This window comes from Squalius cephalus (genome assembly GCF_949319135.1).
Source record: "Squalius cephalus genome assembly, chromosome: 3".
Taxonomy (NCBI): Eukaryota; Metazoa; Chordata; class Actinopteri; order Cypriniformes; family Leuciscidae; genus Squalius; species Squalius cephalus.
Genome location: NC_137124.1, coordinates 27,435,582 through 27,460,492, shown reverse-complemented (window position 1 = coordinate 27,460,492; position 24,911 = coordinate 27,435,582). Strand labels below are relative to the sequence as shown.

Sequence of the window (24,911 nt, the reverse complement as noted above, 5' to 3'; positions counted from 1 at the left end):
CGTGAAAAGTGACAACCCAGTAACTTGTTTTGGTAAGCTTTTCTCTACAAGCATGTCAAAAAATAAGCTGATCAGATTTCGTCCCCTTCTGACGTAGGAAGGGGATCTTATTATAATATTACCCCTTAATCTGCACGTTTCCACCCATGGCGCCGCCATTTGGTTTTAGCAAGCGACAACAGTGTAACCAGTGTAACGCAATGGCAAAAGTTCGAGCAAAGCATCAAAACTGTTCTGTCGTTGGCTGCACAGACGAGTACAGAACACTATTTGACCAAAAAATGTCACAGCTGTCTTAAAGAACTCAGGGAACTGTCAACTTGTGTAAAAGTTAACATGACGGTACATGCAAGTCAATGAGATTAATCAATGTAACTCCACAACAACTACAGAAATGTATCCACTAACCATTCAGAAACATTCAGGTGCAGTCTAAAAGTTGCAACCTCTTCCTGAGTCTCTCTTTCCGTAAAGCTGCACTCCGCTACTGGTTATTTGAGATTTGACTGAGATTCGCGTGTTTTGTTATTGCCGGAGTATCCGAAGCTTGTGTAAAGGATCCGCCGTCTTCTGAACGGAGAAGGGGAGCAGCAGCTCATTTGCATTTAAAGGGACTCACACGAAAACAGCGCGTTTTTGCTCACACCCAAAAAGGGCCAAATTTGACAAGGTATAATAAATGATCAGGTATTTTGAGCTGAAATTTCACAGACACATTCTAGGGACACCATAGATTTATATTACATCTTGTGAAAAGGGGCATAACATGTCACCTTTAATAAAATTAAAACAGAGCTTTAACAGAGATGAATCTATATTTAATTACACAGCAAATAGTGTTATAGTGAAGGAGGGGAGCAGTCAGGAGGAAAGTGATGATGACAGCTGGTAAGATAAGTGGTGCTCCCTTGAGAACTAGACCAAAAAAGTTGTGCATATTATGATCATGCATGTGTATGGCTGTAGTAGCGGTGCTTTAAGGATTAAAGATGATTTAGAAGGAGTTAATAGATCTTTTCTTTCTTACTATTTTTTTTTTTTTTTTCATTTTGTATTTGGTGGTGTTTTTTTATTTTTTAACTTTTAGACAGTTTAAAACCTCAGAAAACTTGCATCTTTAAATTCATTATTTTTAATGGATCTGTCACTACAGCCATACAAATACTATAGTTACAAATAACGTAAGCAAATATACAAGTTACAATATTTCTGTGCATCTTGTGCCATCAGTTGCATTTTTTAAAGATGCTTTTTTTTTACCAAAATGATTCCATTTCTATTCCAATCATTTTCCCAATTATATTTCATTCCGTTGCAACCTGTCTAGCTGATTTTGAATGCAAGAATGTGTTTTACATAAAACACCCCTAAGAAACAGATCTGATTAACAACTGTCAAAACCCTAATAAGTTGAGACTACTCAAATGATTTGAGGAAAGTGATTGCATAAGTTTAATTGAGTAATGGGAAAATTGAAAACTCAATTAACTGAGTTGACCTAATGTGGTCTTCTCATTGAATTAACTTAAATATTTAAAGCTACACTGTGTAACTTTTTAAGTTGATTTTTAGCAAAAAACACTTTGTTCTATCAAAAGTATATGTGCTCATTCATGTGTAATTACTTCCACCAACTAATAAAGTATTCTCGTAAGCGTAAAATCTGCCTTTTATAATACATACGAGCGAGTCGCTTGAATGGCGGCAGCCATGTTGTGTCTCCATCTTGAAAATACATTCGCCAAAGAGGGACATACCTGGAAATTCAAGCTTCGCCTTTCGCGTTTTACACTCAGTGACAACGTGACGAATGCGAGGGGGAGATTACTCGCGACTGCCGGCAGATTTGAAATAATACGGCCACCGTAGGAGTTAAAACGCCCTCGGAATTGAAAGGAACAGAAACTAATATTCACTGGGTAGTCATATACAATTTCACCGCTAGATGGGGGAAAATATCACACAGTGTAGCTTTAAAGGGGGGGGTGAAATGCTCATTTTCACTCAATCTCCTGTTAATCTTCAGTACCTATAGAGTAATATTGCATCCTTCATATCTCCAAAAAGTCTTTTGTTTTATTAAATTTTTAACAGAAAGATAGGCTGTACCGAGTCTTTCCGGAAAAAAACGAGCGGCTGGAGGCGGGCCCTGTGGGCGAAGCTTAGCTGTGCTAACGCGCCAAGCTAGTGACAACACACAGAGACATTTGTTCAACAAACAGTTTTACTCACCGTCCGGTTCCAACGCACGACCGCGAACCTTTATCATTGTGACTGCTCGATCCTTAAGCATTAGACGATCTGCAAATCCGTCGATCTGGGCTTTGAAAACAATCATCTCGAAATGCAGGGAACAACAGTCTTACACAACTCCGTTTATGCTCAGGAAAACAAACTCCATCCACGGGTTCCTTAACACTGGGTTCTTTGGGAATCTGTGCAGGGTTGTCTTGCCCTGGCAACCAAAAACACACTTCTTTGGTGACATTGACTTCCCAAAAGCCGGGCAGGGCGCTTTGATGGCGAACTGCTTTCACTCTCTTGCTCTAGTCTACGAGTGCGCGCGCGGCCGCGATCTTACCGGAGAAGTGCCCTTAGGACCCATATAAGGAAATTCCGCCCTATCTTACGTAAGACAGAGCCATACTCGAAAAAAACTTTCCGAAACTTGTGACAAACCGGAAGGAGTATTTTTGGAACAAAAATACTCCTTCAAACGTACAACTTAGTTTTTGAAACTTTGTCCATGTTTAGCATGGGAATCCAACTCTTTACCAGTGTAAAAAACTCAGTATGCATGAAATAGCATTTCACCCCCCCTTTAAGTAAAGATAACATAAAAGGCTAATGGACTAAACTCAAACTTGCCAGTTTATATTTTGTTGTTTACTTATTATTAAATAAATTATAAATCATTAAATCAAGTTGTTTTTCACATCAACAGCTTTATTAGAGTAACATTACATATCTTAACTTCTAGAATGCATACTGACTGAACATCGTATATTAACATTTAATCAGTAAAAAATGCAATTAAAATTACAAGTAAATTAAATCAATTGATTAAAACTTTATTTAGAAATCGATCATTTAAAAGTGAAATTGACCCGATCAGAACAATTGATCAGAACAATTAAAAGCACACTGTAATGAACAACAACAGACATGTTTGTCATCTACTTTAACTTAACTTATCTTTCACCCTTTGTAATAGTTGTGTGCGAGTCCCTCAGTTGTCCTCGGTGTGAATAAATAGATCTCGACATCATACAGTCACTTTTAGAATGGGTTCAAATATTCAAAATATGCTGGAAAACCAAAAAATTTACAGGACCTGGATTTTTCTTAAGAACAGTGCACTTTAACTGCTCAGTCGAAAAGTCGTCGCTCATCCAGGTAACGACAGAATTAAGAATGAAAATTATAAAAAAAATTAAGAGGGTCACTTTTAAATCCTTTTTTAAATTTTTTATTCAGCTATAATTTTGACAAAATGTAAACATGTTAAGTGAAATAGCTTCAACAGGGCAGTACTTAAAAAACAACAACTCCCTCTTATTTTTTTATTTTTTTTAAGTTTTTTCAAATTCTGCAATGTGATGTAAACTTTTGACCACAACTTTATGTGTGTGATAGAGTCAGTACTGCAGGATAACATCAGTGAGATCTCATCCTGTGGAAACTGCCACTTTTGGTTCAAAGGGTTCTCATTGCCACAGTCTTTCAGATGAATGGTTGAGGCTGGGAATGGAGGATCCTGTGATTAAAATAAAAAAATTAATTAAGACACATTTTCTCTAAATACATTGTACAGTTCTCATTGTTTAAGCACAGGTTAGCGCGATGCAACATGACATATAATAATAAAAATGTAACAATACAAAGCAATTTTGTTAGTTGGACAGCAACAAGAATGGAAATAATCCTTCAAGTGCTCAAGTGCACAAGTGTACATCAAGTGCTTTCTTGCCGTTTCAGTAACTAAATAAAATACAAGATAACTTGGGAAACTGAATGGTATTCAAACAAAAACTCTTTCTGTGTGCGTTACCTTATTGATGACTCTGTTCTTTGAAGAGCAGCAGTATTCGAGAAGAATGGCAGCATTTACCACCTGGCCTAAAAACAATCATTTACTGTATAGACGAATCCGGCGAAACTACCGGAAGTAAGCGGGCGCCATAACTGAGCTGTTGCTGGGTAGCATTGCGCCATTGCCTCCTATCGGTTTGGTTGCGTCCACTGGAATAAACAGCCCGCGATTTACGACTGTCACTAACGTTACATCTACAACTTTCCTATTCTTCCTCTGCAGAGTTATTTGTACAGTATGAGTGTTGTTAATGGTCTGTGAAAATCGGACAGGTCCTTTTAGAACTATGTGTTTATCATCTGGTAGAGTGTGCATTGTTTGACCAACCCATCCGGAGCTCAGATCATTTTGACCCTCTATCAGTGACCTATAGTTGGCATTTTGTTGATCATGCCAGGCGAAGGAGAAAATACTCTTGAATACCTTTAAAACAACAGAAGGGGCGCGTTGGGGCAGTAGTAACTGTTATGTCTGTTGTTAATGTTTGATTTGCTTGACTGTGACTCTCACTCTGAGAACCAACAACGCTAGCAGTTAGCTGTACCTTACCCTTTCCTTTTGAAATGTGAAAATGAGATAAATAATGGTCACAAATGAAAAACATGAATTTGTTTATTTGATATCATTCATTTATTTATTGTTGCCAATTGGACAGATCTTTTTATAGTTTCCTCGTTAGCTAGCCTAGCTAGCATAGTTATTGCCAAGCTATTTTCATAAATAATCTGTAAGATCGTTTGTACCTTCATCTGTGACTGGAGGCCACTGTAACATCATCAACCCAACAAGTCATACTGCCTGGCTGTAGCTGTCATCGAGGGTGCGTTATCACGGAGGTTTGTTTACATACCAGTAACAGCTCAGTAATGGCGTCGCCACAAGATGGCAGCCTACACAGAACGCTCGTCGGATTCGTGTATATATACACAGTATATTACATCATAATAAAACTAAGTACTACACTTACTAGAACATTGAAACAAACAAAAGGAGTGAAATTTACACTGCACTTTAACAAATATGATTTATATATTATATATATAATATTATATTAATATTATATCAAAACACATCTGTTTAGCTATGCATTTACTGAATGAGCACTGTGCCGCTGTTCGTCCGACTGTTTGTACTGTACTGTACTGTATTTTATTTTTTATTTTTCTAAACTGTTTTAATTATTCTTATTTCTTTTTATTATTTTAATTTCTTCTATGTAAAGCACTTTGAATTGCCATTGTGTATGAAATGTGCTATATAAATAAACTTGCCTTGCCTTGCCTTGCCTATTATGATATATATAAGTATGTTGCTAAAACACACCTTTTCTGCCTTGTCTGCCTCACATGAATCAAAAGTCAGCTGCAGTTCCCTTTTAAGGGAACTCGAACTACGTCGACTACGAAACTTTGGGGAATGCCCTTAGCGCATCTGAAGTATGAATGAAACTAATCCAATCCAGATTGGTGCTGCGTCATGAGGTAACATGTGACGGCTGTAATTCTGTGGCTGGGATCTCGCGTTTGCCGAGGCAGCGCATAGATTACAGGTCCACTCTGCAATAAAGATTCTGTGGCTGGGATCTCACATTTGCCGAGGCAGCGCGTAGATTAAAGGTCTGCATTGCAATACAGAATTTTTGCAATACAGGTTTGTCACGATAGATCTAAGGGGCGCATACTTCCACATATCCATCCTTCCATCTCACAGGAAGTTCCTGAGGTTCACTTTCGGGGGCAAAGCGTTCCAATATTGGGTTCTTCCGTTCGGCCTAGCTCTCTCCCCTCGCACGTTTACCAAAGGCATGGATGCAGCTTTAGCTCCACTGAGGCTTCAGAGTATCAGGGTGCTAAATTATATCAACGACTGGCTTATTATGGCCCAGTCACAAGAGCTGGCAGTTCGGCATCGAGATGTCGTCCTTGCCATCATCCAGAGCCTGGAGTTGAGACTCAACACGAAAAAAAGCGTGTTGGCACCAGCCCAGAGAACCACGTTCCTGGGAGTGGTGTAGGACTTGGTCACGATGCAGGCACAATTGTCTCCTGCACGGATTGAGTCCATCCTGGCCACGGTGACCAGGATGCTACACTCTCAGAAAAAAAGGAACAAAAGCTGTCACTGTGGCGGTACCTTTTCAAAAGGTACACTTTTTTACCTAAAGAGTGCATATTAGTCCCTCAAAGGTACATATTGGTACCAAAAGTGTACATATTAGTACCTAAATGGTACATTTTAGAACCTTTTTGAAGGGTACTGTCCCAGTGACAGCTTTTATACCTTTTTTTCTGAGAGTGTAGGCCAAGCCATCACTGTAAAACATTTTCAGAGAGTGTTAGGGCTCATGGCAGCAGCGTCCAAAGTCATTCCATTTGACCTGCTGCACATGAGGGCCCAGCAGTGGTGGTTGAAAACCAAGGGGTTTTCCCCGAGGGGGAACTCGTTCCGCATGATCAGGGTTACGCGGAGATGCCTTCGTTCACTATCTACTGTATGTGGAAAAAAGCTTAGTTTCTGTCCCAAGGCCTCGTGCTGGCAGCGTCATTGCGCCGGAAAGCCATTTCGACAGACGCCTCCCTCACTGGCTGGGGCGCGGCCATGGATGGCAGGGCTTTGAGATCTCGCCCTCTATCCAGATTGGCGCATCAGATCCTCCTGTGGTCCCAGGGGAAACTGTTATCTCTCAGAGCAATGCGCGTCCCAGGGGACCAGAATCGGAGAGCAGACATCTTGTCGAGGCAGGGGCTGAGGCCCGTGGAATGGAGACTTCACACCGAGGTGGTTAAGACGATATGCGAGAGGTTCAGCCCAGTGGAATTGGATTTGTTTGCGTCTCAAGGGACGTCCCACTGTTCACTGTGGTTTTCTCTCACCCATCCAGCCCCATTGGGTTTGGATGCCATGGTACAGACGGGCCGAGGCTATGCCTGTACGCTTTTCCACCGATCGCTCTGCTCCCGGGAGTTCTGGAGAGGGTCCGTCGAGACGGGATCAGCCTACTTCTAGTTGCCCTGTACTGGCCGGCCCAGGTATGGTTTTCAGACATCATAGCACTCCTGGCAGGCCAGCCTTGGCAGATCCCTTTGAGGAGGGACCTGCTTCCACAGGCCAGGGGCTCAATATTCAACCTCGACCAGACCTGTGGAAACTTTGGGCCTGGCCCCTGAGGGGGCTCAGTACCTAGAAGCTGGCCTGTCGGCTGGAGTGGTTGAGACCATACTCAATTCCAGAGCTCCTTCCACGAGGAGATTGTATGGGGAATGTGTTTCCACTTGGTGTAGAGAGCGTGAGGTGGACCCAGTTATCTGCCCGGTTGGTTTCAATGCTGGAGCTCCTCCAAGATCGCTTCTCGGCTGGTCTTACCCCGTCCACACTCAAGGTGTACGTGGCTGCCATTAAGGCTTTCCACGCTCCTTTGGGTGATGGGCCTCAGGGGAGACATCAGCTGGTCATACGTTTCCTTCGTGGGGCTCAGAGGATGAGACCTGCGGCTCGTACCAGAGTTCCAACATGGGACCTGGCAGTGGTTTCAAAGGCCTGGTCGAGGCCCCCTTTGAACCTCTGGAGTCGAATGAGGCCAAGATCCTTTCCCTCAAGGTAGCTTTTTTATTAGGCATTACTTCTCTGAGGAGAGTAGGAGACCTTCAGGCGCTCTCTATATCTCATGGGTGCCTGGAGTTTGCTCCAGGCGACATTAAGGCTATCTTGCATCCCAGGCCGGGCTATGTGCCTTAAGTGCCATCTAATGAGGCACGGCCTATGGTTCTGCAGGCTTTTCATCCTCCACCTCACGTGACGGCGGATGAAGAAAGACTTCATTTGCTCTGCCCTGTCAGAGCTCTCAAGATTTATGTCCAGAGGTCTTCTTCATGGCGGAAGTCAGACCAGTTGCTGGTGTGCTTCGGGTCGCCCAAGAAAGAGCTTCCCGCATCCAAACAGACCATTCAGTAACTGGGTCGTTCAGGCTATCTCTATGGCCTATCAGGTGTGCAGCTTGCCTTCACCTTTGGCCGTGCGGGCTCATTCAACCAGAGGCATGGCGTCCTTTAGAGCCCTCCTTTCAGGGGCCCCGATCTAAGAAGTGTGCGATGCAGCAGGATGGGCCACCCCTCATACTTTTATCAGATTCTATAGCCTGGACATTCCTTCTACGCCAGGCACTCTAGTGCTCTCATCCTAAGTGTGCCTGTGCGCAGCTTCACACTGGGACAGGCAGGGCTCGTTGTGGCATAGTGGGTACTCGTTCCCCAAAGTGTCATAGTTGACGCAGTTCGAGTTCCCTCGAAAGGGAACGTCTCAGGTTACGACTGTAACCCCTGTTCCCTGAGAAGGGAACGAGACACTGCGTCCCTCCGCCACGCCTTCCCCTGCCTGCAACTTGCTTCATTGCAGAAGCTAACTCTGTTGTGTGCCGGTGTCCCTTTGTAGCTTCCGTATATGCCGTCACATGTTACGTCATAACGCAGCACCAATCAGGATTGGATTAGTTTCATTCATACTTCAGATGCGTTACGCTAAGGGCGTTCCCCAAAGTGTCGTAGTCGACGCAGTGTCTCGTTCCCTTCCCAGGGAACAAGGGTTACAGTCGTTACCCGAGACGTTCTTCCTTTAGTGCTGTTTTTGAAGCCTCTTAGGACAATTGAGAAGAAAGTGTCTGCTGATTTGCCAAAGGAGAATACGTTAACAACTCAAGCACACTAGCTAGGCTAACATTAATTAATAAACGTGAATATTTAACTAATGACTAACTTCTTAGAAATGTATGTAGAAGTTGCTAAGTAGCTTACCAGTTAGCAGTTACCAAACTAGCTAAGATAGCTAGACTAATTTTACAACATAAACACACTCAAGTTAAATCAACAACACTTAATCTTATGTTTTGGTAAATACTCTATTTATTTATTATTCTGTGGGCTAGAAAATACGGTTCAGAAAAAATATGACATTGAAAAACTTTGCCGTTGTGTTATGGTAAATATGTTATTTACAATGATTTTATGAATTCACACTTACCTTCGTCTGATATAAATCTCACAGAAAATACCGGACGGTGTCAGCGCGCAAGATTTGAATGGAGCAGGAGTGGGAATAAACGGCTCGAAAACAACGTCGGGCTAGAAAATACAGTTAAAAAACTGTTACAAAATTGAACAAATTTTTATGTTATGTTCTGGCAAACATGTTATTTAAAATAGTTTTATGAATTCACACTTACCATATACGTTTTCTTTTCTCAGCCTCAGAAAATACCGGACGCTCTTTGCGTGCACAAGAACTGCAGTGAGTCAGTGAGGCTGCGGGGGAGGGGAAGAACGGGCTGGAGAGTCCAGACAGTAACTGTTAGTCGATTCAAAAAAGATTCCATTTACAGGCGTCAGGAATTGAAAGTCTCCTGTTATTCAGCTCCAAATGTGAGGTCTGAAATGTCCGTACGTGATGGATGGGCCGGCTCTGGTGATACACCATAAATTTCACTGAAATGTTCAATCTCAGATTTAACCCCGGAATTACTGTTTTTATGCAGTGTCAGTGCCTCTGGCCTGCTGCCTGCATCAGCAAATTCACGATAAACAAAAAAATTACTGCCTTGTGTATTGACCAATCAGCATGTTGTCAAAGCAGAATTTCAGGCACAACCAATCATATTAAACAGAGACATAGCTAATCATTTAAATAACTTGAAATTTTGAGTTCATTACACTTAAAATCTTAATCCGGAAGATTTTTGCTGCCAAATTAGTACATTAAACACACCTGTTTAATTTTTGATTTTTTAAACTTATTATAAGTAATGTTAAGTTATGATAACTTGATTTCTTTATTAAAGGGACACTCCACCCATTTGCATTAAGCTTTGCATTGTTAGAAACCCAGTCATACTATTGAATGGTCATGCAACACTCTCTCATTTTCCCCTGAGACGGGAGAAATCCGTTATTTACCTTTTACACTTCCTCCTACAATGACGCAAAAATCGTCATTTTGCGTCATTGTAGGAGGAAGTGTAAGAGGGGGCACTATGCAACTTCTGTTGAGACTACAAGCACTAGTTCCTCATCTTTCCCAGGGGGCGGGACCCGCTCACGCTACAGACCTATTACAGATCAGTGGGTGGGACTTTACTCTCTGAAACTGAAAGCAATATCCTCCATCTTGTTTGAAGCTAAGCTAACAGGCGCTGTGGAGACAGATGTAAAGTAATGACAATAGCGGAGGAGAGTACTCAATATGATATAGAAGAAGAGGATTTCGGAAGTCTGATGCTTGAATCAGGTGTTTGTGGCTACCTTTACAAGCCGCATTATAGCGAAGAGTAGCCGAGGCAGAAGACCTGCCTGCCGCGGACGAGGAGCCCGGACTGGCTCGAGTTAGGGCAGACTGGTGGCGCCGGTGATCTCACTATGCAACTCATAGACTGTAAGATGCAACTACGAACACAGAGATAGAGTCCGTCTGCGGCAAAGAATTTCAACGATGACAATTTCTCCTGGACGAAATCTCTGAATCAGACGAGGACACGGACGTTTGTGTTGAGAACTATCCTAGTTTCGCACCGCATATGTTCTGACTGAACATCCAGGTACCATGCAATAATTCACCTTTTCGAAAGAAATACAAACGAGGAGTAATGCACTAATGAGTTCGCCAACTAACTAGACATTTTGTGTGAATGTGAAATGAATTTCAAGCTCTGGTGGTAGCTAGCCTTGTAGACGGAAGAGTGATTTCTCTTATAGGCAGATATGCGCTTTCTGGATTAGTGGGAGTGACTTGCGGAGCTGTGCAATGTGGTGCATTGTGGGAGTTGTTGTCTTTCATACAAATGCATCCTGAAGTTATTTTTTGTCTTTCCTCGGTCACGAAGGCACCAAATTCAAAATTTATTTTACATTTCGACTACATATATGACCCACTTTAAAAAAAAAACAATGTTCAAATGGGTGGAATGCCCCTTTAATGACAACATTGGGGTTTACAGTGTACAAGGATTCCTTAAGATAGATTAATCGATTAGTCATTCAGATAACCCACCGAGTTGATTTTGAAAATACATTCTTTTGCACATACCTCATTTAATGTTAGTGTTTAGATTTGACTCTGGTCAAATTTAATTAGAGCAGAAAAGACAGATCTCAAAATGTTAATTCGGGAACTAAGTGCCACTGTTAAAGGAAAACCACCTCGAGGGAGAGAAAGTCAGCGAGAGAGAATTTTGTCCTTCTTTTCCATTGATTGAATTACCCATGTCATATTCCCTGTCAGCTCTGTGCATTGCAGCTATATATAAATGGGTCTGCTGTAGAGAGAGAGAGAGAGAGAGAGAGAGAGAGAGAGAGACAGTGGATCTGTGACAAGCAGCCCTCTTTACCACAACCCAACAACTGATCAAGACAAGAGATTATACAACCAAACCCAAAAGCCTCCCTCTTCAGTCATACTCAATCTGAGCTGAGTTTTACAAATCCTGAGGAAGCAAGCACTGAATTCAAAGCAAGAGAAGCAGAGACAGGAAAAAGGAAAAGAGAGAAAAAGCAGTTCCCAAGCACAGTGCATACATACATATACATGCATACATTATATATATATTATTATGAGCACTCCCAAAAAAAAAAAAAAAAAAAAACTCAGACAACAGAACAGACGCATGCATTGAGTACAGACAAAAATAGCAGATTAATATATGGAGGAGGATGTATGGAGTGAAGCTGCATTTGGTGGCTTTGAGGGGGCAGGTCTGTGGGATTCACATGACAGACAGACAGAGAGTGAAAGAGAGAGAGTGACTCGTGTAATCCATCAGATTCACACATACACACACCAAACAGTCAGTTCTGCGGGTAATTATGTTTAATGTTTTACAACATACAATGGTAACAGCTAAAGGTGCAAATATACACTCATAAGATGACTAAGACTTGAAAACAAGAGACATATGGCTGTGATACTTTTGTGCATTATGGTATGGCATAACGGTGTGTGTGTGTGTGTGTGTGTGTGTGTGTGTGTGTGTGTGTGTTCCAGGGTCTTGACCTCTCTATGCAAGCAGCTGGTCACGGGTATTTTTGCCACTATCCTGCTCTGTGTGCAACACTCTCAGTATGATAAACATACAATCATGGATACATTAAGCATATCAAAGTCAATCATGTTTTCATAGGGAAATTAAATTTTTGCTCGCCTGTAATCCAAAACGCCCCATGAGTCTGCAAAGCACAACAGATTAGATCTTAAACTAAAATGTGCTCAAAGATATAACACTGGACAAAAGATTATAGTAAAGTGGCACTGGCAAGAACTGAAAGATAAATTAAATGAAATGGAGAATCTGCTTTTCTCTACATTAACATCAGGTTATATAAACTAATAACAGAGCTGTATGGCTTCTTACTGTGAAAAAACAAACAAAAACATTTAAATCTGTAAATCTGCAGTCATATGTAATCTGTCGCCATTGACGACGCACCCACACATTGTAGACACTGTACTTACACCACGATATAGTATCTCTCATACACACACACACCAGTAAATAATTTTGACAAAATACATTTACTATTGTTTAGCACTTTTGAAAAGCTACAATGCTCGGAAATACTATATATTAAATCATTAATTCACGTTAGAATGCTGAATGGGTTTTCCTGTGAGAGTTTTGAAAAGTGTAATGTTGAAAACAGGAAGACAATTATCTTTCTTCGTTCTTATGCCAGAAAACAAACCTCTATCTGCATGTTAGTCAATGCTAACAATCCAACTGTTAGTGTGGTACTAGTCTCAGCCTCAGACGGCACACCCACAGACCGCCCACAATTAGATTATGACCGTCTGATATTGCACACAAAACTGGCAAGCATTTTCTCAATTTGGCAACCCTTAATCTGATTGGCTGGCTCCTCCGACACAATTTTACAGCAGTTGTGGTGCACCAGACCTCCTGAAACAAAGTTAAGATTACAAAGGCACAAGGATGAGCACATTTAAGGAAAAATTACCCAATGGATTTACCCAGGTTTGCCAGGTTAGTGACAACAGATCATTGAAGCATATTCACAGTCCTCTTTGATGATTGTGCAGCCTGATCTCATTTGTAATAGTAGGTATTTGTACTTTTGTATACATTTTTGTACATTTGGAAATATAATGAAACATACACTATGAATGTACTTACAGTATTGATACTTTGCACGTGACGTCAGTTGTACTGGCTGGCGGGCAAGAACGTCATTCTCTAGCAACGAAAACCAGTAAACTAATCAAGGATCTTGCCAGGACGTTGCCAGTTTTAATATACAAAAGTTGGTGTTTTGAGGTGTACACGACATGCCAGATAGTTGTTGTGCGATTGGATGCACTAACCGCGTTTGTTGCCCGCCAGATATCACGTGACTGCAAAGTATCAATATAAAACATAGTGTTTACAGCTTTAGAAACACTTTGTACATTTGTAAAAATCCTTTATATTTATATTATAAATAATATAATTGTATAGTTACATTTTAGAATATAATCTGGATATTATTTAGATATAATTTTTCTAAAAGTAGTCCTGGTTATACCAGTCAGTCAGATGATAACAGACATAATGATGATTATGATTATAGTTCTAATTATGTACTGTGCCCCATAGGCAGACAATAACAGCTAATTGATTTAAATTAGCATATGCTAATTGTATAAACCTTAAAAACCTATACGCATCAAATCAAAAATGTAGCCTAGCACACAGATATTATTTGACCTTCAAACGAGAGATATAAATGGAGAGTGACGATGCATCCATGGGAGTTCAGCGAGTCTTTGTTTGCTTCACAATGGCAGTGTATTGTTATTTCCTAAAGACCATCATCCTATAGCCTTGCTGCATAGAGAGTACATTATTGTGCAGAAATAATGTCTCTGTTCCCATGTAGCCAGTAATAGGGCATTCAAAGTTTTTAAACGAAGGTGACCGAATGAATAATATTTCAATCTTGAACAACTAATCGCAAGCTCAATAAATGAGAAAGTGAGGCAGACATGAACATCAACACTATAAGTAAAGTCCATTAAAATACGGCCCAATTTACAGTGTTAATATGAAGGAATTTTGCTGTAGTAGTGCATTTTGAATTATGTATTGCACGCTTGAAATGTCCGTAAACCTGACGGAAAAGGTACAGGACAGGTAATTTTCTGCAGGACATTATCCGTTTTACTCCAGATTATTTTCTAACAGTGTACTATTTTCAGTAAGAAAATGCATGATAAATGAGGTTCAATGTCAACCTTTGCTCCCAGAATTTTTCCTCCAGTTATTATATAACAGCTGGATTATTCCTGGTGACATGAGGTTAAGGGAAGATCAGAATGGAAAAGAAGCGTCAAGATTGTGTTCTTGGTCTCCTCTGGGGGTCAGTTTGGTCTTTATGCATAAATCTTTACAACACTCTCATTTCATATGCCTATCCAGACGGTAGGCAATAAATCAAGCATGCCGTCTATATTCAATTTATATTAGTATTTAAAATGACCAAGATTAAAAAGTGCGAGGTATATATATAGTGACTGACATCCCATGTGTGAATTTTATTGCCATCCTGGCTGACCTGAACGATCCCAATAACTATCTGAGTGCCTCTCTAATTAAAATTGATAGAGCTTATAGAACCTTCATCATGGTACTTGTCAGTCCTGCTGAAAATTACATATGAAAGACATCATCCTTTATATTTGTGTGTGTATGAGCTGAAGGTTAGAGAGACGAGGACAGAGAGTCATTACGAACAGACTTCATTAAAGCACAGTCACACTGATTAAGAGAGAGGGAGGAAGAGAGAGATATATAAGAGAATGTATACACGAATCATCATGAAATAGATGCACTCCAACAGAGAAAACACGCTTCAGTACCATCATGCCAATTATTTCATTCTCAGAGTAATTTCCCCTACAAGGTCCATTTAAGGTTTAGAGGACTAAAGCAATAAAGATGTCTTATTACCAGTAGTTCACTGTAGCCTACCGTTAAAGCTGTGATGGCAGATGTCGGCTTGACTGAGCTCTATGAACATGCTTCAGACATCTACTGTCATTCATAGCTGCTGTTTAATGAGTTCATACAGCAAGTCCATATCTGTGTGGGTTTTTTTTTAAAGGAATTGTTCACCCAAAAAATAAAGCTTTGTCATCATTTTCTCACCCCATATTGTTCTAATCCACAATGTTGTTTTCTTTTTTTTTGTGAAATATGAAAGAAGATTGTAGGCAGAAGGTCTCAGCTGCTTTCCATACAAGGAAGATCTCTTGATGAGCTCTCTGGGGACGATTATCAGTAACGGAACGGCTTAACTTTCAGTCTCCTCCTCACACAAAGCTATCATATCCACTTTATTCCTGACGACCTTACTGCGTTTGGTTTGGGGAACTTCCATTCAAAAAGGCTGAAACTAATCATTTCAAATCATAAGGTTGCCCTACAAATAAAGCTGATCTGTCAGTTTGACTGGATGAGCTGTCAATTTTCCTTCATGATTTATTTTCAGACATCATGAGAATAACGTTATACTTGGTATTTTAACGTGACGTTATAACAAGAATATCTATGGCAGTCACTGCTTTCTTTTCCTCATGATCATGATCATTTTCTTTTTTCCCTTTGCAGTCCGCTTTAAAAGTATGAAAAAGGACAACATATACTGCACATTTGTGGTCTGTTCTCCCGAATTTAATTTATGATATATTCCATTAATAATTTACTGGAATGCACGAAGAATCTCTCGTTATTCTCCTCAAGTCTCATTCCAGGTTTGTTTTCCCAGGTAAATGCAATTTATTATCAATCAAAATGATGGAAATCACTTAAAAATAGTATCACGTAATGCTGAAGTTAATGAACATTTTTGATTAAGGCAACATAAGTTTCATAATACAGATATATAATGTATTACTACAGTGATATTTAACCAAAGACTCGCGCTTTTAGGGTTGTTTGATCTGTTAAAAGTACATTGTTGATGCTTTTACACTTTTAAATTTCCTTTTAATGTTCGATGGTTTGAAGGGTGAGTAGATTAATGTCATCTCATTGTGACACTTTTTTTAACGAATTGCGTTCATAGAGCGAGCCTTTCACTGATTGCTTACAGCTTAACGGAAGTTACACCCATAATTCGCGCAAAGTGTCATGGGGCGTAGGAATAAGGTGGATAGCTTCAGACTTGGGCTTGGACTAAACTGCACAAATCGAATGGACTACTTTCATGATATCTATATGGTGCTTTATGGGACATTTTGGAGCTTGGAATTTGCACAGTGTACCATGACGAAGAGAACTGTAAATGTTAATTGTGTGTTATTCAGCAAAGTTTAGAACTGTGACATGAGATGTTAAAGCAAAGATTATGTTTAGGGGTGTATGAATGCATCAATTTCACAATGAAAATCCATCACCTCGCTTATTTAACAGTCCACTTATTGTCTGCTGAAGCCCACTGGTGAGTATAAAAGCACTTGTTATACGTTCCACACGTGCCACATGTTAATTTCTAAGCCAAAATACAATACTTCTGGTGTAGAATCAGCTGGTGTAGGTAAACAGACAACCACAGGGCAAAACATAATATTCATCAAGTTCTTCTACATATAACTTGTTTAACTATGTTTTTAATAATCATCATCTAAGGCTGTGTTTTGTTGCCTTATGTATCAATATCAAGATACCAGAGCATGGTATCAGTCCAGTGCTACTTTCAACATAAGTCACAATCCACTTCCATTCTATGGTGAAAAAACTAACAAAAAACAGCTGACATTCACCTAATTTTGTTTTTCATAGAAAAAAGAAAAAATACAACGTTGGAATGACATGGGTGTGGGTAAAAACACCACTGTATAGGGGCATGTGCGACATATGCAGGCCAATACACAAAAACATATTCTGCATGCTGCACATGAACTCTCTGCCTGAGCTGTCCTTCCAGATTCTGATGAGGTCTCCCAGAAAACAAAGGAAGAAATCCTCATTGGGAGCGGAATGAAAAAGGACCACAAGTAAGCCTCTAATAAGTTGTGCTAATAGAAGTAGAGAAACTAAAGTCTCAGTGCTGAGAAGAGCAAAACCACCAATGGCATGCCAGTAATACTGATATTTAAAAGAAGATTGGAATGGGAAAACTGGATTTGGAGAGGCTTTAAAAATGTGGATGGAATGGATTTTGTCCATTCTGCCACGTTTGAAAGCCAAATCTGACTCATTGCAAAACAGAAACATTCAGAAACAACTAGAAAAAATGTATTTAGACAGACATGTGCTAACAATTATGCAATAGGAGGGGCCAAATAAACTGTCTGTTAAGTAACCATGAATGAATGCCTGTTTCATGAAGTAAGCCTTCAAGAAGACATGACAAGCAGATAGAAATAATGCAGACCTGCTATGTACTGTATATTAATGGGAATTGTTTTACACTATTCCTAAATGACATGCAAAGAAAGCCATATTTTAATTATGTGCTGCCAGGGACTACCTTAAATGGCTCATCCATCTTTTAAACACTTTGAACATATTTTGGTGGACTGAAAAAGCGTTGGTGTGTTTGTATCTGCGTGTGTAGATAATCTACTGTGTACAAAACATATGGCCATTTAATTTCCACAATGTCAAAGTCATGTACCACATCACATGACAAGTATTTGAGAAAGTTTAGAGAGACAAATTTCAACTGTACCTGATGTATTAGAGTTCAACGTTGTCATGTTATTTATGAGTATGCATTATATGTTATATTTAAATTAAGATCCCTCTACTGGCTTTGGAAAACAAGAAAATTATGACTCAGGAGGGAAGTGCACATGTGAGTGAGCCATGTGTCTTTCATTTTATCAGATTTGCTAATAGCATGAAGGCAAGAGAACAACATGCACACACTCAGCAAAACGAGACTGAGACTGTTATCAATCTTTTGCTCCCTTAGACTCCTTTTCTACGTATCTCTATTCTGAATATCCATTTGGGAATCAATAAAGTCTGTCTGTCTGTCTATCACTTTCTCAAATGCAGTATCTTAGTTTTGTTTTTGTCATTTTCCCCTCCTCTCTCTGTCTGTCTTAACTAAACAGCTATCAGCAGGCAAACAGATGGATGGTTCCTGCAACACTGCAAACACAAACAACAGTAGAGACTGCTGCTAAATACCAGATAGATGACTATATCTCATCATATTTACAGAAAAGAGATATGTCATCAGAAGTGCAGGAGGGCAAAATAAATGAATCAAGATGGTCGCACTCCCCAGAGAAAGTGAGGGAGAACAAGCGCAACAGAACGGAAAACACAAAGAAAAACCCATTCAGCACATGGGCTCTAATGCTGGCAATATGTTAGGAGTCTAGTATCGTTCTCCAGGACTAGCTTTCAGGAATTGACAACTATAGGTTCTGGTGTTAACGATGGATTCTCCTTTATTAGAGTCTATTCTACACATCACCTGGCTGAAGCACAGGAAATATTTGCCTCTCTTTATTTGTGCCTCTCTATTTCTAGAAACAAAACACATGTTGAATTATCCTTAATTATGAATCTCTATACAGCATGAGGGATTGTGACATTGTTGATATCTTCCTTCCTCTTATTTGCTTATCCATTTAAACTGAGAGTGAACATGGATTCTTCGTCCTCCTAAAACAGCAGATGATATTATAAATAATAAAAATCTGTACACACATCTGCAGTGGATTGCCTTCAGTCATAAAAATAAAGGTTCTTTACTGGCATTGATGATTTCATGATGAAACTTAAACAGCCATGGGACCTTTCTATTCCACAAAAGGTTCTTTATAGTGGAAAAATGTTCAAATGTTCTTCACCCTAAGAAGAAAATTGTTCTTCTTATAGTGAAAACTTTTTCGGGAACTGAAAATTATTCATCGCTGCAAAAAAAAAAAAAAAAAAACTTTCTGAAACCTTTATTTTTAAGAGTGTTGACTATTTTAATTTAGGTCAGTAAGGTGAATTTATGGAAAAACAAGTGTCTCAGGTTGAAGACAATTTCAAGGAGACTTCCCATAAACAGTCTCACATTGCATTCTCACAACACAGAATACTTGCTGCCGTCAGTTCCTTTGTGTGTCATCATTCCCACATGGCACTGTGGTCAATCTATTCAGATCAATCACTAAATGGTGAAGTAAACCTGTTGTGAACGGACTGGAGATTTGTGGACTTGAAATAAAAGGCAAAGATCTTTACCAGTGCTTCTGGTAAAATCCTTTGCAGTCTCATAACAAACCTCTCAAACGACCATATGCAGCTGTATCAGTGCTTGTTGATCTCTGTGCTTATCCAGTACATGTCTGTTGTTGCTCAGCTCAATTGCGGTTACAGCTCTCCTCACTGTAGGACATCTGACATAGCAGCCATGACCTGCACAATTCAATCAGCTACTTTAAGGTCCTTAAGTAATTGAAAGAAGCAACAAGACCACATACACTTACATCTCCAATACACACATGATGTTGCAGCTTCATGCCAATTCCATGCCTCTCAAAATGGCTTTTTTTTTCTAGATCTTTTGGAAAAACACAGTGGATCCGTGGTTAAGAGGAAAATGAGAACTCTTTAATATCTCAATTCGAGACTTTCACTTGTCTCCTGCTTCTCATCTTTGTGAGACTCCTCTAAAGTTTCAGAAGACCGCTTGTGAAAAAGAAGTGCACTTAATTGTGTTGAATGTGCACTTGGTATACTTCAAATCTTAAAAATATATTTTTTTAAAACTGTACCTGCAGATAATATAATAAAATAAAAGCCCACTTAAAGGCTGCTTTAGTATACACTTTCATGGTTCTTAACACAACTGTGCTTTGTAATAATGTCAGATTAAAAAGAACATTCAATTGTTTTTTTAAATAATTTTTTTGTTTTGATTTAAAGATACACATTTAATGTGTTGACTAACATACTAAAACCTGTACCCCCAGTTTCACAGATAAGGCTTAAGGTAGTCCGAGACTAAAATGCATGTTTGAGCTGCTTTAACTGAAAGCAACTTGCACTGACATATCTTAAAATATGTGCCATTGTTTTGTCTCAAGATGTACATCAGTAATGTTTTTTCTAAGGCACATTTATAAAAGCTACTTGAATGTCCTAATTGAACTAAGGCCTAATGGCTTAATCTAAGCCCTGTCTGTGAAACCGGGCCGTAAAGTACTTGATTATATTGTTCTATTGTTGATTGCAGCCTAGTGTGTTATTTAGCATTACATTTAAAATTACTATATTTTATATGTACTAGGCTAAATTGCAACTTTATAATTACAAATGTGTAAATACATGCAAGTTTCAATAGAAACTTTAAGTATATTTGAGTTTACTTTGAATGCTTGTCAGTACATTCGGCAGAACACTTTAACCATATTTTAAAGAAATTATTATTAAGTATTATTATGAAATTAAATATAAAGATGTACTTATGTCCTATAAGAGGGTCAATCTAAAGTTCAGCAAATTGCATTTAACAAATTTAAACTATAATGCATTTCATTTAATTGCAATTAGGTGTCTGAAAACATTACATTCAGTTCACACTTGAGCATATTCTTTTAAAGTATAGGCTATATCATTTCAATAAGTACTCTTTTTAAAAGCATGCTAAAATGTGCTCCTTTTACACAAGAGACAACTTAACAATGTTTCAAAACTGCCCTCAAATTCGCCAAGATACCAAAAGTCTACAATCAAAAGTCAGAGATTACAGTTAAAAAAAACAAAAAACATTCTCATCAAATTCATCGAAAACCAACTTATCTAATCATTTTTTACACTCTTTATTGACAACAATTTTAGGACAAACATCTGAGATGAAGTTAAAACTAACTAATCAAATTATGAAAGATCTGAGCAATAATCTTTCTCAGTTCTAAAAGTTTAACTTTAGGTTAAGTAACAATTTCTTGCTCTCTCAGGGATTGAATCTACATGTAGAGATTATATGGTTGTTAAAAACGTCTCCATTAAATTGCTTCAGCTTGTGAAAGCGCATATTACAACTCACAACTCCGGCAGACTCCTAAACTTGTTATTGGAAGAGTTCATATTTTGGATATGAAGTGTAATAACTCTTACATCAGAAAGTGTCTTAATCAAGATATCAGCTGTTACCCAAAAGCAATTATGAAATGTAAACAATTTTTTTCTTCAATACCTTCAATTGAGATAATCTGGTCTGCAAGTAAATAATTTTGTACTGCCAAATAAGGTCAAGGAAAATAATTTTAAAATACTACACAGGTATTTTCTGTGTAATGCATTTCTTAATAAGTTTTAAAAATACATCTCACCACAATGTTGTTTTTGTAATCTTGAATCTGAAACTCAAATACATTTATTTTGTAATTGTAAATACTCTGAAGACTTTTGGAAGCAGGTCGCCTATCTATGTTGGTTTTTGATACATTCTACAAAATAATCAGAATAGATGAGGCTATGATCTTCTTCTTGGACTGTAATATGGCTCCGATATAATTGATAACACATTAAAGTTAATAATTATTCTTGGGAAGTTTCATATACATAAAGCTAAAGTAATGTCTATAACACCCTCCTTTAATTTTCTTTGTAAATATCTTAAAATATTCCATGACTCATTGAATTAAATCACTAGAAATAACAAGTGTATAAAAAACATCTCTTATACTGAAAAAAATGTTTTTACTCTGAACAATGTAAAATCTCTTATATGTTTTCCCCAATATCTGTTTGTATTATGCTTAATGTTAAATATCATTGTAAGCTTTTATGAAAGTTGAATAAAAAAAATCAAATAAAAAAACTTTAGGTTACAGAATCATATGATACTTCTAACAGGTATTCAAAAGTTATCAGGGCGCTTTTATTTTCTGTAAACATCTCATGAGATATTTTGGCAGCTTTGTGAATGAATGAGAGACATCTCCTGAAGATACAATTCACCAAACTATTACACAGACAAGCGCGCGTTTGTTCAGAGCGCATCCGCGCTGCACGCGCTCGAGGAGTCGCTGGTTCGTTTGATCGCTTTTGTAACAACTATATCACATTGTATCGTTTATATAATTGACCAAGCACAAGTAAACATAGTCACACTTCAAAGTTTGCGTCACCCAGCTTTATACTAACGAAGACTTGAAGTGAACTTCAGCCAGCTAGGCGCGTGCAGGTGCATGGTGCACCGTCGGAGCGTTTCGGCATCAGCTGTCATTCTGACTCACATTACATGGTTTGGTAAACACTGAACCTATAAACCTCTCAATACACAATGCAGATGTGTTTTGTGTGATGATGAATGCTGGGCGTTATGCTACCTGCCGTACAAACATTATGCGCGCATGCTTCATATTCATTACCAGTTGCTCAAACCCGAAATAATTTATTAGAGCATCTACGAGCCTTATGACATGACTTGACAGATTAAACAACTCAACGTTCAATCTTGTGAGTTTTTGGGACAACTACAATGGAGAACAGAAGAGGGGGGGTGGGGGGGTACTCACGCTGCTATTTTCACCCGTCCAGTGGACCATTGCCTGGTTGTGGGTGGCATCCCCTTTAAGGACGAAAGAGCTGCTGAGTAGAGAGACTTTCTCCGGAGTCGATGCCCTCCGGACTCGGGGAACTCCCATGGCCGGTCCGCCCGGGTCCCCGCTGTAATCTCCGCGGCTGTGTGCTGAGATAAGCGTTTCATCTCTGCCAATGACATGCCCACCGCGGCTGTCAAGCTCTCGGTCCTGCTCGTTTATCTGCTGTATAACGCCGCTGTGACATGAAATCGGTCCGAACAGTGACATCCACGCGCAGGCGAAAAACACAGCTGGGTACAGGTGCGCAAAAACTGCCATGATGAGCGTCTTCATTTAACACTGTCAAAGCGAGTGTGCGATGCAAGCGAAAGATGGAAAGCTCTAATGTAAGAGAGGGGGAGGGAGGGAGAGAGAGAGAGTGAGAGAGAGAAAGGGAGAGAGATGGGAAGAGGGTGGGGAAAACAGAGCTACACACCGAGCGCGCTCATGTGCTGTAACCTATACAAATCAGCCGAGACCGATGAGAAGATCAGCCGTATTTGCCTGCCACCTAGTGGAGCTACGAGTCAAGTGTTTGTTTGCTTGTTAGAAAGTTTATGTTTGTACTAACATCGCATATCAAATAATGCAACAAAAAAAAGTTTCTCCTTAATTTCTAAGATCCAGTTAATTCAATTTAATCCCCCATAACATTTGTAAATTGTGACCAAAATTTGAAGGGTCTAAAAGTGTTGATTCATTTTATTCATTAATTCATAAATGTATTAAATCAATATATTTTTGTGTCAACTATATATGTAGGCTACAGACTGTCTTGGGAATTTTTTATTTTTTTACATGGCTAGTGTAAACAGTCACATGACCAGAGCTGGTTGCATGTAAACTACTTCAAATGCACAATTACTATATTTGATATAGCCTAGCCTACAATATTTAAATGGCCTATTGTTGAAGTATTATTAAGGTTGCTCTGTTTAAAATAAACCACAATCACAATGCATGGACAAATGTAAAGGGTCACATATGTGAGCAGGAAAACCCTTTGGACTTACTAAATATATTAGAAAGAACTGTTATATTAAATGAAACAACGGGGTTTTTTGGATTATCAATTCTCTTTTCCCCCATTTGCCTTCAAGCTGTTTTGACTCTGTCTGTAGTACCGGTTAAACAATTGTTAGCAGGAATGAAATATAAGGCCCGGTTTCGCAGACATGGTTTAAATTAAGCCACGATTAGGCCTTAGCTCAATTAGAACATTTACGTGGCTTTTATAAACATGCCTTAAAAAAATATTACTGATGTGCATCTTGAGGCAAAACAATAACACTAATATATTTATATATAAGATATGTCATTGCAAGTTGCTTTCAGTTTAAACAGTTCAAACATGCATTTTAGCCTGGGACTAGCTTAAGCCTTGTCTGTGAAACCGGGGGTAAAACTTTTTTTGAAACTGTTTTAAAGAAGGTATGCAAATCACTTTAGCTGGGCTTCTGCATGGGAAATCTGACATTAATCTTTTTAATATAATTTAATCTAACTTTTATATTTTATGATACCCCTGTGTACTTGTTGCGTGTGTGTGTGTGTGTGTGTGTGTGTGTGTGTGTGTGTGTGTGTGTATAAATATATGCATATTTTTTTCTCATTTTTATCTTTCTCCCTTTAACTTAAAACATTCAACATGGACAAATTATTCAGTGTCATTAAGCTAACTCAGTTGAAATCAATCAAAAAATTAGAATTTCAGAAGATGAAGCATGAAATTATATGCACAGCTAAGTATTTCAAGTTACATTCTAGCGAGCTGATGTGTGGCCACTGAATCATGCTGTCCAAGTTTTCTAATAAATAAAGGCAGATTTTCATTTTCAGATCATTCCTCAAACAAGCAACACTAAACAAGAACTTTGCAATTGATTTAACACCTTTAGACTTGTATAGAGTTAAAAATATTATATGTTTTGAGTTCTAAAATTCTAAAACATCCACATTTTCTATCAAATGTAGAGTCACAGGGCAACGCTGAAGCTCAGGCTGACAACAGTGAAACACACCTACACCTTCTTTTTTAAATAGTTGTAAAAGAAGTCTTTGTTTTGTTTAGTCTTTGATTTGTTTAGGTCAATTTGTAAAGAAAGACTACACGCCTGTGCACATATTCAAACGCGCATACCTAAAGACTAAACACGTAATGCGCATGTGCACGCCGTCAGCGTTTTCACAGGTTTGCGTTTTTAAAGTTTGCGCAGAGATAAAATAATAATAATATATATAT

The 24,911-nt window shown here is 38.9% G+C and overlaps 1 protein-coding gene across 4 annotated transcripts in view; it reads right to left on the bottom strand.

Annotated features, from left to right (window-relative positions):
- Positions 1-23,027, bottom strand: part of sorcs2 (sortilin-related VPS10 domain containing receptor 2) — a 187,712-nt gene extending 164,685 nt beyond the window's left edge. For all 4 annotated transcript variants that reach the window (XM_079865607.1, XM_079865608.1, XM_079865610.1 and 1 more), the window contains exon 1: positions 22,604-23,027. In XM_079865607.1, coding sequence (XP_079721733.1) covers positions 22,604-22,963 — 360 coding nt within the window. In that variant the 5' untranslated portion in view covers positions 22,964-23,027. The remainder of the gene's footprint in view (positions 1-22,603) is intronic.
- Positions 23,028-24,911: the final 1,884 nt, after the last annotated feature.